Source organism: Monodon monoceros, unplaced genomic scaffold, assembly GCF_005190385.1.
Source record: "Monodon monoceros isolate NGI ecotype Baffin Bay Population unplaced genomic scaffold, NGI_Narwhal_1 Super_Scaffold_7, whole genome shotgun sequence".
In the NCBI taxonomy this organism is placed as follows: Eukaryota; Metazoa; Chordata; class Mammalia; order Artiodactyla; family Monodontidae; genus Monodon; species Monodon monoceros.
The window spans coordinates 91061821-91074266 of NW_021703784.1; the positions used below are offsets into that span (position 1 = coordinate 91061821).

At 36.8% G+C, this 12446-nt stretch overlaps 1 protein-coding gene across 2 annotated transcripts in view; it reads left to right on the forward strand.

The window, feature by feature from the left end:
- The window catches only part of TTC17 (tetratricopeptide repeat domain 17), a 154699-nt gene that overhangs the window by 53644 nt on the left and 88609 nt on the right, over positions 1-12446 (forward strand). For both annotated transcript variants that reach the window (XM_029207126.1, XM_029207127.1), the window contains exons 10-15: positions 1426-1538; positions 5610-5756; positions 7106-7221; positions 7378-7543; positions 8713-8790; positions 8928-9152. In XM_029207126.1, coding sequence (XP_029062959.1) covers positions 1426-1538; positions 5610-5756; positions 7106-7221; positions 7378-7543; positions 8713-8790; positions 8928-9152 — 845 coding nt within the window. The remainder of the gene's footprint in view (positions 1-1425; positions 1539-5609; positions 5757-7105; positions 7222-7377; positions 7544-8712; positions 8791-8927; positions 9153-12446) is intronic.

Genomic DNA, 12446 nt, shown 5'->3' on the forward strand with positions numbered 1-12446 from the left:
CTAAAAACCAAATTTTAAAGTAAAAACCAAATCTTTTGTATCCTAAGAGTCTTAACAGTTTGTTTGTCCTCTATGGCCTACATTGATGCTTCTCTAACAATCTCTTGTTAAAATGGAGATCTTGTTAAAATGCAGATTCTGATTCAGTAGGTCTGGGTTGGGGCCTGAGATTCTGTTATTCTAACAAGCTCCTATTTGATGCCTGTTGTTGCTAGTCTGAAAACACACTGTAACATGGCCCTACACCAATTTAACGCAAGCTAGACACACCCTAGAATCAAAACATCCACACTTTTCAGCCAACAGTGGCAATAAGGCTAAATGTTCTCCTCTTTTTTTTGCCCCATTAAAAACAAATGTTTTATTTTAGAAGTAAGATTTTAGACTAGACTTTGTCTCAAATAGGAAAGTAATCAATGGAATACTTTCGGGGGTTCTGAAATCCTCCCCAAAATCATACACAGTATTGTGTATATGCACTTTTTTTTTTTCCTGGTAAAACGGTATGTAGCTCTTATTAAATCTTTTACAGTCTGTGACCCCAAAGTAGAACCACTGGTCTAAAGGAACTTGGGTTGACAGGATATCAGTGATTTGATTGTATCCAGAATGTTTCATTTCTGATTAAACCCTGTGGGAGCAGATATGACAACTTGACACCAAAGAATAAATGAATAGAATCCCTTATATTACATCCTTCTCCCTTGGTAAATATATTGGTCTGTACAGCCTCTTGATCTTTGACCCTTAGCTGTGAACATTTACAGTCCATTTTACAATCCACCTGACAAGTTTTCTTTGCTTTTTTTTTTTTTGCGGAGCACAGGCTCCAGACGCGCAGGCTCAGCGGCCATGGGTCACGGGCCTAGCCACTCCGCGGCATGTGGGATCTTCCCGGACCGGGGCACGAACCCATATCCCTTGCATCGGCAGGTGGACTCTCAACCACTGCGCCACCGGGGAAGCCCTTCTTTGCTATTTTGAGTGTAAAGAGTATGTTCAGTCCTTGGGATTATTTGTTGCTCAATCTGTACTGAAGTGCAACCAGAGCACTTATATATATATATATTTATATATTTGAAAAAGAGTCATGAAGTATATAAAGCAAATTCTCTCCAGAGAGATGGGCAAAGTCTTAAAACAATTTAATCAATAGATTTTACAGTCATAGAATGCAATTGCCAGCAGGAACCTCAGTGATTATTTAGTGGAGCCCATTTGTTTTATAGGTGGAGAAACAGGCTTCTTTAGAATGATTTAATTTAATTAACCGTTAATGAGATTTCCCCTGGATAAGTATCCCCTCTGTAAGTACTCTGCCAGGCTCTGAAGAGTACAGGGTTGATAGTACATGACTTAGACTAAGAAAATCATGTTGGCATTGCTGATCTTTTTCATCAATTTAAATTTCCTTTCTTATTCCAGGAAATCATCAGATATGCCGTCTGGTCAACCAGCAGCATAGTTTACATTGCCAGTGGGACCAACCTGTGCGCTACCATCGTGGTGATATCTTTGAAAATGTGGACTATGTTCAGGTCTTTTTCTTAGTCTCTTCTAGTTCTTATAAACTTGCACATATCTAAGAGTAATATCACTTCCCCCCCCTTAATTCCTTATATAATTGATCTCTAAAATGTGTGACCATCATTTAAGGTGTTGAGTATCTGTTTATGAAGTCAGATTTTATAGAGAGTACTCAGTTACTCCATGAATGACATTTTTGTTTCCCAAAGTACTGGCTGTATTTTCTTTTCATATGTGTTTAATTCTTTTCTTCTTTACCAAGAGAGCTAGAATTAAAGCCTTTACCTCCCCTTTTAACTTACTTTAGTAAGACCTATAATTTAAAATTTGGGAAAGATTAGCCATGCTCTTTCCTGAAGTCATCAGTCCAGTTATGTTGCTTCAACCAAAAACGTCATCAAAATGATCATCTACAAAAGAACGTTTATTAAGCACATTGCTGTGTGCATGTTTTTTCTTTCTTTCTGCCTCTGTATATGTCCACACAGGTACATACACATACACACACTTATACACATACATAAAATCCTAGCCTATCTAGTTGGGAAGAAATAATACATAAATATAATGATACCAGATAGCATGTAACTGATGCTGATACAGACAGTAAACACAATCAGAGTCCAATTTTCATCCAAAAGGATACTGGAAATAAAATAACATTTATCCTGTCCCATAGAAAACCCATCATGTTCCTTAATCATAGATACAGAAATTTCTAGCAATAAGCAGTTAAAATAAGAGATCAGGAAAACTTCTATAGGAAGACAAACCATGGAAAATTAGAACTCTTTAATTTAGAAAAACCCAGACTACATTGGGAAAGAGTAAGAAATAAAAATTAAGAGGCCATTTAGGAGGAGAAGTAATACTAGAGACCAAAAGCTTCCTATGATTTTTGTGAGCCAGCTCCTAGCAATATCCCATGTTTGGTTTTCAAGAGTAGTAAAGGAAGAACAGACTTACACCCTCTGGGACTCTAGCTCCCTGTCTTAAATCCAAGCATTTTAATGGGAAAAAGGGAATATTTAGAAATGAAATATACCGAAACCCAGTGTAACTTTTAGATATCATAATGGTCTCAAGACAGACCATTTGGAAGACTGCCATGTGCGAGTGTAGCTTCCAACATTATATATCCATAAATTTCATCACCGCTATATAGTGAAAGAATCTGTTCCTGTTATTAAAGGCATAGAGCTGCAAATTCATCATATTCATTCCTTTTTCTCATCTCTTTCCTACTCCATCCCATCCTAGTCCCATTCTCTTATCTAACAAGGTTTCAGAAATACACAGGAACTATATGGTATCTTGTGAGAATATCAAATATTGTTGTACCTTGGTTTGGAGGTAGGCTATACATATATATTTTTTAACATCTTTATTGGAGTATAATTGCTTTACAATGTTGTGTTAGTTTCTGCTGTATAACATAGTGAATCAGCTATATGTATACATATGTCCCCATATCCCCTCCCTCTTACATCTCCCTCCCACCCTGCCTATCCCCTCTGCAGGTGGTCACAAAGCACTGAGCTGATCTTCCTGTGCAATGCAGCTGCTTCCCACTAGCTATCTATTTTACATTTGGTAGTGTATATATGTCTGTGCTACTCTCTCACTTTGTTCCAGCTTACCCTTTCCCCCACCCTGTGTCCTCAAGTCCATTCTCTTTGTTTACGTCTTTATTCCTGTCCTGCCCCTAGGTTCATCAGAACCTTTTTTTTTTTTTTTTTTAGATTCCATATATATGTGTTAGCATACAGTATTTGTTTTTCTCTTTCTGACTTACTTCACTCTGTATGACAGACTCTAAATCCATTTACCTCACTACAAATAAATCAATTTCATTTCTTTTTATGACTGAGTAATATTCCATTGAATATATGAGCCACATCTTCTTTATCCATTCATCTGTTGATAGACACTTAGGTTGCTTCCATGTCCTGGCTATTATAGATAGTGCTGCAGTGAACATTGTGGTACATGACCCTTTTTGAATTATGGATTTCTCAGGGTATATGCCCAGTAGTGGGATTGCTGGGTCATATGGTAGTTCTATTTTTAGTTTTCTAAGGAACCTCCATACTGTTCTCCATAGTGGCTGTACCAATTTACATTCCCACCAACAGTGCAAGAGGGTTCCCTTTTCTCCATACGCTCTCCAGCATTTATTGTTTGTAGAGTTTTGATGATGGCCATTCTGACTGGTGTGAAGTGATACCTCATTGTGGTTTTGATTTGCATTGCTGTAATGATTAGTGATGTGGAGCATCCTTTCACATGTTTGTTGGTAATCTGTATGTCTTCTTTGGAGAAATGCCTATTTAGGTCTTCCACCCATTTTTGGATTGGGCTGTTTGTTTTTTTGATATTGAGCTGCATGTGCTGCTTATATATTTCGGAGATTAATCCTTTGTCATTTGCAAATATTTTCTCCCATTCTGAGGGTTGCCTTTTCATTTTGTTTATGGTTTCCTTTGATGTGCAAAAACTTTTTAAGTTCCATTAGGTCCCATTTGTTTATTTTCATTTTTATTTCCGTTTCTCTAGGAGGTGGGTCAAAAAGGATCTTGCTGGGATTTATGTCACAGAGTGTTCCGCCTATGTTTTCCTCTAAGAGTTTTTTAGTGTCTGGCCTTACATTTAGGTCTTTAATCCATTTTGAGTTTATTTTTGTGTATGTGTTAGGAAGTGTTCTAATTTCATTCTTTTACATGTAGCTGTCCAGTTTTCCCAGCACCATTTACTGAAGAGGCTGTCTTTTCTCCATCGTATATTCTTGCCTCCTTTTCAAAGATAAGGTGACGATATGTGTGTGGTTTATCTCTGGGCTTTCTATCCTGTTCCATGACCTATAGTTCTGTTTTGGGGCCAGTACCATACTATCTTGATTACTGTAGCTTTGTATTATAGTCTAGTCAGGGAGCCTGATTCCTCCAGCTCCGTTTTTCTTTCTTAAGATTTCTTTGGCTATTCTGGGCCTTTTGTGTTTCCATACAAATTGTAAAATTTTCTGTTCTAATTCTGTGAAAAATGCCATTGGTAGTTGGATAGGTATTGCATTGAATCTGTAGATTGTTTTGGGTAGTATAGTCATTTTCACAGTGTTGATTCTTCCAATCCAAGAACATGCTATATCTCTTCATCTGTTTGTATTGTTTTTAATTTCTTTCATCAGTGTCTTATAGTTTTCTGCATACAGGTCTTTTGTCTCCTTAGGTAGATTTTTTCCTAGGTATTTTATTCTTTTTTGTTGTAATGGTAAATGAGAGTGTCTCCTTAATTTCTCTTTCAGATTTTTCATTGTTAGTGTATAGGAATGCAAGAGATTTCTGTGAATTAATTTTGTATTCTGCTACTTTACCAAATTCATTGATTAGCTCTAGTAGTTTTCTGGTAGCATCTTTAGGATTCTGTATGTATAGTATCATGTCATCTGCAAACAGTGACAGTTTTACTTCTTTTCCAATTTGTATTCCTTTTATTTATTTTTCTTCTCTGATTGCTGTGGCTAAAACTTCCAAAACTATGTTGAATAAGAGTGGTGAGAGTGGGCAACCTTGCCTTGTTCCTGATCTTAGAGGAAATCGTTTTAATTTTTCACCATTGAAGGCTATACATATTTGAAATTGACTGTCCAGTGGTTTTTAATGCCTAAATGATAGCTATATTAAACTCTTAAGAACCCTTAAGCACACTAATTTTATAGAATAGTGATCATTTTAGTCTAGGTAGGGGAGAGGAATAATGAATCAAACATCTAAATCAGCTAATCACTAAACCTATAAGAGACTAAATCATAGAAAGGAAGTAGTGGGACAGGAAAACAACCCACACTAGTTTTCTCACACATCAATGGCATAGTTGATTGAAAGTTGCTAGCTATGCATTATCTGTGAGAGAATACTGTTGGGGCATAGTTCTGAAAATTAAAGATCTGATTGCCTTTTAACTGACCTATTTTGTGATTTTCTTCTAATTTTGAGTATTCATTAACATTTTTGGGTTGAGTTAAATCTTATTTACAACTCCTTTTCTGCTTTCAATTTGATTGAACTTTTCTTTTCATTTTCTAGTTTGGTGAGGATTCATCAACCTCCAGTATGATGTCTGTGAACTTTGATGTTCAAGCAAATCAGAGTGATATCAGTGATTTGGTCAAGTCTTCTCCCATAGCCCATTCTGTTCTCTGGATCTGGGGCAGGGACTCTGATGCATATAGGGTAAGTTAGTAGAGGATGATTAAGGAGTTTTCTCTAACAGACAAGATTTCTTAAAGCAGTGGCCCTCAACCCCACTGATTAATATGGCCCCAGTCACTGTTCAGCTTAGTTCAGCAAGCATTTGTTAAGCTTATATTAAATGGAAGGCATTCTGTTAGGTGGTAAGACACAGGGTCTGTCTTGAGTTCTTGGCAGTCAGGTGGGGCAGATGGACACCCTGATTTCAGTTCAAAGCTCTGAGTATAATCACCAACCCTCACAAGTTTCTAAACTTGACCTAAGTGCGTGCTTGTATGTACTTCACTTATTTAATCAGCATTCTTTTATTGAGCTTCCAACTGTATACCAGGCTGATACTATGAATATAGTACACAAGTTCCTTGCTCTGCTGGAGCTCACATTCTAGCAGAAGATACAGATAATAAACAAGTAAATAAATATGTATTTCTAACCTACCTAAGAAATAATTGTGTGTTAGCCAATGGGGATACCAACATATGAAGACAGAAACCATGTATTTTTTATTCAACATTAAATTTTCAGAATTTAATTGTGTTTTTATTCTAACAAAATTAATACGGCCATTTATTATTTAATTATGTCTAATATAAATTCCCAAGTTTGAAAGCTTCAGGCTATAAGTTTAGTAAACCTCTGGTACGTGTTATTTATATTTAGAAAGATGAAATTTTACAAATAAAATAATAATTGTTAAACTTCAGCATTGGCAAAGAAAAGTCTTAGTTAAGGGGAAAATAGTTTTCTGTGCCAGTTTTTTAAGTGCATATATGCGTCTAGGTAAAAGTCACAAACTCCACCTCAAATTGACTTAAACGAAAGAAAATTCACCTCATATTATGGGAAATCCAGAGATAGAGCAAACTTTGGCTTTGGTTGATTCAGTGGCCCAGTGACCCATTTCTTTCCTTTTCTTTAATTTGCCATCCACTGTATTGGTTCCATCCTAAAGCCTGTCTTCCTCATGGTACTGAGACGACAGCCAGCAGTAGCTGGAGCAACATGGTATTTGCTCCTATGGGGCATAAGAGACTAAGACTGGCTTTTCTTTCTTGGAAGCCCCAGGCAGACCTCTCCTTGTGTCTTAGTGGCTCGGCTGAGTTAGGCCTGCCCAACCCTGAACCAGCCTGTGGTAAAGCAGGTAGAATTACTGACTTCGACTAATAATCTGCAGTAGAAAGAACATTACAGAGCCTGCCACAAGGTCTAGATCTTAAAATACTAAACTGTTTGTCGGTTATCCTAGTATCTTTATGTTCTTTTAAAAGTTCATTTAGCATATTGAAGCATTGAATCTGAAGAAATTTATGAGAAACTTTCTTTTTTATTAGGACAAACAGCATATTCTGTGGCCTAAAAGAGCAGATTGTGCAGAAAGCTATCCTAGAGTCCCTGTTGGCGGGGAATTGCCAACGTATTTTCTGCCTCCGGAAAACAAAGGACTCAGGCAAGTGCTGATGGATTTGGCAAAGCACTTGATTCTGCATGATTATCATCTGGCGGTTCTTTGAGAGCACCAGCCTTGGACTTGAAAGGTTAAGTCTTTATTTTGAAGTCACCCAAACTTTGAAAATATGAATTTTGTTCCTTTTTCTTGTGCCAGGATCCACGAACTCAACAGTGATGATTATGCTTCAGAAGAAGAGGCCCAAACCCCTGACTGTTCCATAACTGACATCAGAAAAAGCCAGACTCTGTCCTACTTAGTCAAAGAATTAGAGGTCCGCATGGATCTGAAAGCCAAAATGCCAGATGACCATGCACGAAAAGTAAGGCTCACTTAGGCTGGTGTTTATTGCCGTCCATTCTGGTTGACTTCACAAGCCTCATAGGTGGAGCAAAAATTTGATAGATAGCAGTTGTTGAGCTTTAAGTTTATAAAACTGAAAGATAGAGTTAAAGATTTGGTGAAATAATTAAGAAGTCAGTCATGCTATTGAAGGAATGCCAGTAAAGTGTTCCCCTGGGTTGCTATATACATAGACCACCCAAGCAGTGTTCCTCTAAGAGGGCTGCAAAGATGAGTAACACAGAACTCTGTTTACCTAGGGGAGGCCATTCTGACCACTGCAGTTTAGCTTTACATTCTCCAAGCTTCCAGAAGTTTGTATAAATTGAAAGCTTGAAGATTCTCTTTCCTTGGCCTTATCAACCCTGCTTTGTGCTCATATGAGGTCCTTAGGAATTTGTATGAATTTGATAACTACTTTGCAAACATTATAAATATGTTTTGTTACGCTGTTTTCTTTAGTTCCTATTAGCTATGTATAACTAGGAATGTTTTATTACTGAATATAAATCCTATATTAGTTACCATTCCATAGGTACAAATGAAAAAATTTACTGTTTGCAGAGAAAACAGACCATCACCATGACCTTTTTTTAACTTAATTTTAAAACTATGAGCAGTTACTACTTACATTCAGCATTTACTGAGGCAAAAAAACATTATGTTCCAGGCACAGTTTGGAGTGCTAGGAATACAAAGAAAAATAGACCATGATTCCTAACTTAGAGTTGCTTACAGTTATATAAATGCTGCAAGAATATAAAGTAGATTAATTGAGGATCTGGTGCTTTTCCAGCTAGGAAGGATAGCAGATTTTCATTGCATCAGGTGTTGCATGCTTTGCTCTCTGAATAATTTCTCATTTGGTTCTGGACACTTAGGTTGACTTGAATGGGGGAATGATAGATCACCTGAATATGTATGTGGTGTATATGTCTTTTAACTTTTTTTAATTAAAGGAAACTAAGGCATACATGAGCGGGGTAACACCTGTTGTAATGTCAATGACTGCATGTTATGTATATAATTATAAATATCTCTTCAAGTTAGCTGTTCCTGAGGAGCTCAAGACTGTTGTCTATAGAAATTCTTTTCAAATGTCTTCCCTGTTATTTTCAATTGATTCAATCTTCCTTTTGATGTTTTCAGATTTTGCTTTCCCGTATTAATAACTATACTATCCCAGAAGAAGAAATTGGGTCTTTCTTATTTCATGCTATTAACAAGGTGAGTTGCCTACTTCAGATATCTGAAATTTAAATGCTTAGTAATTGTAATTAAAAGTTAAAATGCATGTATTAAAAAATCCTTTTTAGAATGAGTACTGTATTCTTGTGTTAACTGAAGTATTTGGGGTTTTTCAGCCAAATGCTCCTGTCTGGCTGATACTCAATGAAGCTGGACTCTACTGGAGAGCAGTAGGAAATAGCACCTTTGCTATTGCTTGTCTTCAGAGGGCTTTGAATTTGGCTCCGCTTCAATACCAGGATGTTCCTCTTGTGAACTTGGCCAACCTTTTGATTCACTATGGCCTTCATCTTGATGCCACTAAACTGCTGCTTCAAGCTTTGGCCATCAATAGCTCTGAGGTGAGGTTTTATGTTTCTTTGTAGCAATATATACTAAGTAGTGATAACTCAAATTCAGAGTATAATATGTGTTTTTATAGAGAGGGCATAAAAAAAACTCGTTTTATTTTTTAGTAGAATTTGCATATTGTAAGAGGGCTTTGTTTTATTTTTGATGTGTTCATCTATTTTAAATGAATGAAGTTTATAAATTATACAGTTATTTTTTTAGAAACTTACATTTACATAAGAATGACATAGCTGCTAAAAATATACTGCCACATCTTTATGTCTGAAACATCTGCTTCTCACTTTATCCTGCTCATTACAGCATGCACATTGCATAATGTTATACTGTTTTATAGCTTTAATTTATAGATACCTTTATACCAACCAAGCCAGAGCACAGTTTAAAGGTTGTTTTGATAAGGATAGATAAGCAGGTTGATATTCATGCCCTGAACCTCCCACATGCAATCCATGGAGTTGTGTCACTGCTTTGTAGTTAAATACTTTATTTCATTGTTTCTAAAGTACCACTTACTTTTTTTTTCATATTTTAACATCTCTGAAATAAGGATGCATGTTATAATTGATGACATCTTAGGTTTGATGAATGCAGTTATAATAAATGTACAGTTAAATTGCTTTTATACTTAGCGTCTAAATGTTTCTGAGTTTTATATGCAAACAAACTTTTAGGAGTGTGCATGAATGGCCTAGGTTTATTCGAGGTGTCCCAAAACTGATTTTTTCAGTACTAGAAGAGAATGTTGCCTGTTAAGAGTTTCCTTTGAAATACACCAATTCACAACTGGATTTTAAGTAAAACTTTATAATCACTGTTATACAACAGGCCAAGTTGCCAGAGAAGTACATCAAATATTAATCAAATGTTTACTGTGTGCCAGGTGTGGCTGTAGTAGAACAGATGGTCTATATGAGATGTGATAAAATGAACACCCAAATGGAAGGTTCAGCACAGCTGTATTCCCTTGATACTTCTCATGGTTCACTTTTTTCTGCCACCAGCCAAGGCAATTAGGCAGTTTTCTTCTGGGAAAAAAAAAAAAAAAACTCCTTTAGAGATTAGCTGCCTTTTCTTTTTTTTTTTTTTTTTTTGCGGTACGCAGGCCTCTCACTGTTGTGGCCTCTCCCATTGTGGAGCACAGGCTCCGGATGCGCAGGCTCAATGGCCATGGCTCACGGGCCTAGCTGCTCCGTGGCATGTGGGATCTTCCCAGACCGGGGCACGAACCCAGGTCCCCTGCATCGGCAGGCGGACTCTCAACCACTGCGCCACCGGGGAAGCCCTGCCTTTTCATATTTGAAAATTATACTAAAATTTTAGCTAAATACTGTAGTACTGCAACAAGAATAAAAATACAAATCAGTGAATCAGGGTAGATACCCCAAAATACACCTTAATCAGACCCTACCCCCAGCTGTCAACATTTGGAAATATTTCCTTATAAGCTTTCCTTCTATGTAAATATTTCATAGTGTTGCAACTTTACTGTACTGGTGATCTTTAAAACTTACATAAAAAAAATTTTTTACTACCTAGTTTTTATAGCCATCAATTTAAATGGTTGTATAAAGGTTTGATGAATTGATATGTTAGAACTTACTCCTCTGTTGCTGGATGTTTAGGTTGCTAATATCAGTAATGATTTTCTAGATATGACCTTTTCTGTTTTCCAGATAATTTTCTTAGGAAAGACTGCTAGTAGCAGTGAAATTACTAAGTCAGTAAGAGAATGAATATTTTGATGGCTTTGATACAAAATACCAAACAATCCACAAAAAGATTTGGGCCAATATATATTGCCATAATCAAGATCTATAAATATTCATTTTGCTTGTATTATCACCAGAATCAGTTGAAGTAACTGCTAACTTTTATTGATTGTTTACTAGAGCCAGGCATCATACCAAGCACTTTACATGTAATAACTCATTTAATCCTCAAAACAACCCTATGAGATAAGATTTACCCATTTGATAGAAGAAGAATGCCAAAGGGATTTACAGAAAGTCATAGAGCTTGGATTTGAACTCAGGGAGAGTGACCATTAGAGATCACACCTTTATAGTCAAGTCACACTGCTTCTGTATTAACATTTGTAAAATAGATTTACTTTAAAAAATTGCATTTCTCTGTTGTAACATAAATTTCTTTATCTTATTTTAAGGATATTGTATTTTTTTAAAATGTTTATTTATTTATTTGGCTACGCCGGGTCTTAGTTGCGGCACACAGGATCTTCGCAGCATGTGGGATTTTTTTTTTTAGTTGCAGCATGCGGGATCTTTTTATTTTTTACTTTTTAGGTGGGGCATGTGAGATCTTTAGTTGCGGCATGCAGGCTCTTAGTTGCGGCATGTGGGATCTAGTTCCCTGACCAGGGATTGAACCCGGGCTTTCTGCATTGGGAGCTCAAAGCCTTAACCACTGGACCCCCAGGGAAGTCCCTGTTTTATTGTTTATTGTTTGTTTGTTTGTGTTTCCGGCTGCGTTGGGTCTTCGTTGCTGTGCGCGGGCTTCTCATTGCAGTGGCTTCTCTTGTTGCGGAGCACAGGCTCTAGGCACATGGGCTTCAGTAGTTGCAGCGTGTGGGCTCAGTAGTTTTGGCTCGCAGGCTCTGGAGCGCAGGCTCAGTAGTTGTGGTGCACGGGCTTGGTTGCTCCATGGCATGTGGGATCTTCCCAGGCCAGGGCTCAAACCCATGTCCCCTGCATTGGCAGGTGGATTCTTAACCACTGTGCCACCAGGAAAGTCCTCTATTTTATTGTATTTTTAAAGTAAAAGTTTATGTAGGCATTTTGCTCATTTTGTTAGAATTTGTTTTTTTTTTTAATTTTACATGAACTCTTTATACAATAAAGTCTTTAACTCCATCTATCATATGTTAAAAATATTTTCTCTCTTTGCCTTTTTATCTTAGCTTTTAAAACTTACCTTAATTTTCCATCTTTTCCCTTTTGATTTCTATTGTTAGATTTAAGGTGTCCTCATAAGCAGTCTGAAAAAAAAATAGTTCTATTTTGTTTTCTCTGGTTTGTCTTTAAATAGTTGACTCTCAGATATACAAAGGTCTTTTCCTATGTTGTCTTCTAGATGTTTTACAGTTTCAGGTTTCACATTTAGGCCTATGATCCGTTTCAAGTTAAATTTTCTTTGCAGTGTGAGGTAGGGATCAACGTTCATTCATCAAAGTTCATATCCAAACGGATATCTGATTGTTCCAGGAGCATATCTCAAGAACACTACACTTTCCTTATTGAGTCGCTTATCACCTTTGCTCTGAACTC